The sequence below is a fragment of the Glossina fuscipes genome, unplaced genomic scaffold, assembly GCF_014805625.2.
Source record: "Glossina fuscipes isolate IAEA_lab_2018 unplaced genomic scaffold, Yale_Gfus_2 3, whole genome shotgun sequence".
In the NCBI taxonomy this organism is placed as follows: Eukaryota; Metazoa; Arthropoda; class Insecta; order Diptera; family Glossinidae; genus Glossina; species Glossina fuscipes.
The window spans coordinates 3,838,985-3,844,609 of NW_023998417.1; the positions used below are offsets into that span (position 1 = coordinate 3,838,985).

Consider the following 5,625-nt stretch of genomic DNA (forward strand, 5'->3'; position numbering starts at 1 on the left):
CTTAAACTTTATTTCATTCCCATTCATTCACCATTCACCCATCCATATACCTGTCCGATATATTTCAAAATGCATTCCTATACAGTTTAGCTGCCTTCCACGTTAAATGTATTTTCCCAAATCGGGCATAGGAATTTGGAGATCATAATACAAGAAAAATGGCTACTTTTTTTTTATGACTGCGATGATAATTTGAATGAAAATTTTGCCATATGCCAACAAGCAGGAGATAAGTCAAACAGATGGATTTAAATCGATATCGTTACACATTTTTCCAATTTTTGTAAAAATTATTGAAACTTGGATAGCTTATCAAATACGCATTTCAAATACTTTGCTAGCATCTTGTATATCATCTGCGCATATACATATATATAAGTCTGATGTGTAAAACAATTTTTATCAAAACTATTTGGCAACGAAAAATATAGGAATTTTTCCACAACAGCGAGGTGAATATATTTTGCATCTGAGCTCACGATTAAATAGGTTGTTGCAAGGCCGGGCTGCACATCCTAATAATACATGTTAGGCTCCCATATAGTCGTGCATTACGATGGCTCGTTCTCTTTTATATCAATCCTTGTCGTACGAGTCATTTGGATTACGTAAATTCAGTCAGAGCCCTGTATGACTCAAGACTTGCTTTTCTTCAGGCTTAAGATGTTCTGTGACACATAAGAAAGAGGGAATGTATACAAAATTCATCAATAAATATTTGCTTTCCTTTCCGTTTATCGCGTTGTGCGTACCTTTTCTTGAGAACGGTCGCAATATTTTTACTGCATTGTATGAGTCCGTGTTATACAAACGGCTATTACAGGCGGCTTCACTCTAAAGGCATTATATTCAATATATCTGCTATGACGGATAGACGGATATGATTTCCGTATTTCAGAAATTGTTTTTGTATTATCTATCATGAGCACCGAAATATAAGAAAAAATGTTTGCTAAATTATTACAGTTTTGGACTAAAGTGAAATTCTGATTCGATTTTACCAAACATGCCTACATGTTTTGTTTGCTACTTGAGCTCTTATGGCGGATGCGGAGATATTTAATACGTCTGAGTGGTTATACAATGTCCTTAGATTAGGCTACAAAGTACACGTGAAACGGCCAATACTCAAGGATATCGACGACGAGTTTGCTGGTCCTATTTACTATGAGCTTTTAAAAGGAACCGATCGGTCCAAAGAGCAGAAGACCATTTGACGCGACGAGTCTTTAAAACTTACTCCAAAGTGTACGTAGCTTTTTTTATAGTCCTCATTTGGATTGAAAACTTTTCAATTTTAGAATGAAAGCCCTTCGGAATATATTCGATTTGATTTATATAACCTACGAGACGATATTAAATTGAATTTCGTTATTAGTTAATTGAAACGCGACTGTAAGGACCTAAATGAATTCGTTAAAGATTTTGTGGAAAATTTCAGACTTTACAAATAGGGCAGGGCAAGAAGTAAAAAAATCATTTCAAAATTTAATCTCTACGGAATTCTGATCAATAATTATGAGCATTAGTTAAGAGGAGCTTACGAAACTTAATAGTTAAAAAACACATTTCAGTTTTTAGTTTTAAATTTCGTTTAACTATCTTTTCAATACATATATACCTATGTATGCATAGAATAACGGTAATTGTGTAAAATATAATGTTTTTGTTTGTTTGTTTCTTTTCAATAACGTAGCAAAATAATATTTGATTAATAAATACTTAAGCGTTAATATTAAAGTGTATTATACAAAATATTTTTGCAATAAATACTTTTAAGTATTTTTCTTTTCATTTTCTTTTTTTTTCTTTTTTTTTTGTTGCAATTTTAAAAATTTAATTAACTATTGTGAAATTGTTTGAGAATAGTAATCCCTATGCCTAAATATACATTATACATAAAAGTAATGTAATTTTCATTAAAAAAAAAAAATAATAATAATACAATAATAATAATAATAATAATAATATTTATTTATATATATATTTATTGTATATGTTATATAGTTTATGCGATTTCACTTTAACTGCATTGGTATGGTGCTTTCTATGTACGATTAATGATTTCTGCTTCTGTGTATGCAATTGTTTATGTCTTTTAATGCTGTTTCCCATTCAGAGAGAGATAGAGGGAGAGAGAGAGAGACAGAGAGAGAGAGTATCGCTTATCCGTCTAATATTCATATATATATAGAGAACACACATATATATATATATATTTATTTTTTTTTAATTACCTTATTGTGGGAAATTTTAAAACTAATTAACGAAATATGTAAACAAAGCGATCGAAAAGATATACCCAAAAATAAATTACCGCTAGTTTTGTGTAAGACAACATTTTAAAATCCTTGTCTAAAGGGATTCGCTGGTCCAGCTGGGCCTCTGCTTCCACCAGAATCAGACATTTGTTGATGTTGCTGTTGTTGCTGTTGCTGTTGCTGTTGTTGAAATGGATTAACAACTCGTTGTTGGGGAAGATGTCTTGTATCCGCTGTTTGTGATGGCTGATAGATACCACCTTGTTCTTGATATCCAGGTTGATATTGATTTTGTTGATACTGTGCATTATCTTGTTGATAGCTGTCACCACCGGCCTGCTGTTGATAGCCTCCCTGAGTTTGATAGCCATAATTACCTTCATCTAAATTACTTTCCTGCTGATGTTCTTGTTGATATTGTTCGCCATATTCTAAATGATTTTTATAATCACCTTCCAATGGTTTCTGATCGTGCATAACATAAGTTTGATATTCTTTATCGGGCGGATCTTGCATTAGGATATTTGCTTCATTCTCGAATGGCTTAAAATCGTATATGTTACGCAATTTTCGTAGAACGGGCACATATAACAGATTGGTAAATGCTATAATGAAATTTAAAGCCGTAAATCCAATCGCTTCGACTACGCCACCGGCAATAATAGGGCCTACCGCGTACGCTATAGAATATGATATGTCGGCTATAGCGTAAACACTACCGTAAACTGATACGTAACGTACATCCACTAAATAGCCCAACGTGGGCAAAAGGGCAGTATCGATCAAGGCGATGCCAAAACATATTATGCATATGGGTAACATAAGCATTTGATATGAACTGGAGAAGGGTATTATGAAACAGGAAAGACCCTCTAAAGCTAAACCGACAGCTGCCATCAGCCATTGATGATGTGGATATTGTTTCGCCATTTTCACTGTCACCACCACACCCAGAACATGGGGGAAAAATGCCGGCAACCAAACCATACCTATTTTCCAATTATCCGTAGTTAAATTATCTTCCATCCATAAAGATATAGTGGGTTCTAAGAATGCCAGAGCTACGTTCGACATAGTTAGAGCACCAGCGCATACAGCTATATATGGATCCATTAGTAAACGCCAAATTGGTATAATTTCTTGTTTCACTTCTCTGCTTTGCCGGAGTTGTTCTTTAACAGGCTTCATAACCAGCATTAGCATAAGAGCATCGATTAAACAGACCAAGGCTAATATCAGGAAGGGCACTTCTTTGCCGGCGAATTGATAGAGTGCTCCACCAAATGGTGGCGCCACCAAACAGCCGAAACTAATAAACGCTAAGGCTATACCTAAAGCCTGGGAGCGTTCATTCTCTTCAGTAAAACGATCGGCTATCATGGCCAAACCCGAAGTATCAGCAAAGGCTGAGCCGGCACCCTGCAATGACCGGGCAAAGAATAAGACACTATAGCTACGGCCACAAGCAAATACTGCAGTTGAGAAGAACATAATTGTTAGACCGATCATCATGGGTATATCATAGCCGATTTTATCAATTAAGCCACCGGAGAATGGATTTACCATCAGTTGTACGATGGCTTTGGAAGCAAATAGTATACCGGTAGCTGAATCCTGGCCGTGATGATCGTGATGTCCAGGTATTATTTTGCCCGTAACATTATCACGTGTTGGGCCGACATCGCCCTCTGTCGTAAAACCACCCAATTCGCGTAAATAATCGGGTATAATCGGTACAATAACCATATACAACATATTATCCAAAAGCAGGGCAATAGATACAATAACCAAAACTAAGCGTCTCTGCATAACCGGCTCTTGTATCTTCTCCCATACGATCTCCTTGACCTCGCGCAACTCCAAGTTAACAACAGGTATCGTAAACGAAGACATCTTTCAATGATTTCGTTTATTTTCCAAATAAATTTTTATTTTTTTTTAAATGGAACCAAACCAAAATGTTTTGTTTTTTTTGTACTTTAGTGTAACGAGCTGATCGAACGAGCTCTTATCTTTCTATCGCTTTCTGTTCAATGATGTTTTTAAATTATATTTTGCATTTAATTTTTGCATTCGTTTTTCTTTTCTTTTTTTTTTCTTTATTCATTTGATATGTTGGGGTAGCGTTCGTTTCGTTTAGAGTACTATCCGTTATGAATATTGGCTGACACAGCTGCTTTAGTCCTCTCCATGATGTTTAGGCACATAGTGATTTAATTAATTAATTAATTTAAGATTTGTGTGATAATCGCCTCGTCAAAAGGGGTACAACCTTTAACGACACAGAAACAATATTTCATTGCATTAGTTTTTTTTTTTTTTTCTTATTTTTTAATTTTTAATTTTTAATTGTAATTATCATTTTAATCATTAGAGATTTTCTTTTTTTTTTTTTTTAATATAATTCTCAATTTGATTCATATTTAAAATTAGTAGATAGGAGAAGAAGGCTTAGACCCTTTTTTTGCTTATTCGATTAATATCGAAATTCAATTTCATTTTCCTTTTATGATTGAAATGTTGTTTCTGTGCAGCGAAAGATGTTCCTTTCCTTTCCTTTTCTCTTTTTTTTTTTTTTTTTTTTTGAAAAATATATATTCAAAAAAAAAATTATTAAAAATTTCATCATCAATTTTTTTAAGTACTTTAAGGTTCTTTTGCTTCTTTTTTTTTTCGAAATTGTTTTATTGATTTTATTCGCTTTAACGGAATATTTTGAATTTTTCTAATTAAATTTTACTACAGTTTTCTTAACAACATTAACACAATTTATTTAACTACATTTCACTGGTTCATATACACATTTCAATCATAAAATGAATTAATTTCATTATTAATTTCTTAATTTACAAAAAAATTTATATGCAATACATGATTAACGAGCAAATGAATAAATTTTATGCTTAGGATCAGCATTTTTTCTTGAAAGATTTAAAAAAAATAATAATTTCGATTATAAATTGAACGTGAACTCATAATCGTGGTCTTTACAGTAGAGAAATTTTGCTCGGTTCGCTGCTTCAAACCAAAAGTTATATAACAGATATTATCCGTAGTATAACTACAGATGACTCACGTTTTCTTCTTTATTGCATCTGAATATTTATCCGCTTGCTGGTGTAAAACTCGTAATGCTATCGTTTGTTTTGTATACTAAACTTCGACTGCCTTATGTTTAGTTTTGCAGCAGTCTTACGATGATCATGTCACTTACACAATCAGGACTTCAGGTGGACGTGAATACCTGTGACGCGTTGTTGATTAGAAAGAAGCAAAGACAGACAGAGAAAGAGAAATAGAGATAGAGATAGAAAGATAGAGAGAGAGAGAGAGAGAGAGAGAGAGAGAGAGAGAGAGAGAGAGA

The 5,625-nt window shown here is 33.4% G+C and overlaps 1 protein-coding gene across 1 annotated transcript in view; it reads right to left on the minus strand.

The window, feature by feature from the left end:
- Positions 1 to 2,206: 2,206 nt before the first annotated feature.
- Positions 2,207 to 5,625, minus strand: part of LOC119634607 (vesicular acetylcholine transporter) — a 22,190-nt gene continuing 18,771 nt past the window's right edge. Inside the window, exon 2 of the mRNA XM_038028856.1 lies at positions 2,207 to 4,533. Within this exon, the coding sequence (XP_037884784.1) occupies positions 2,343 to 4,154 (1,812 nt within the window). The 5' untranslated portion in view covers positions 4,155 to 4,533 and the 3' untranslated portion in view covers positions 2,207 to 2,342. The remainder of the gene's footprint in view (positions 4,534 to 5,625) is intronic.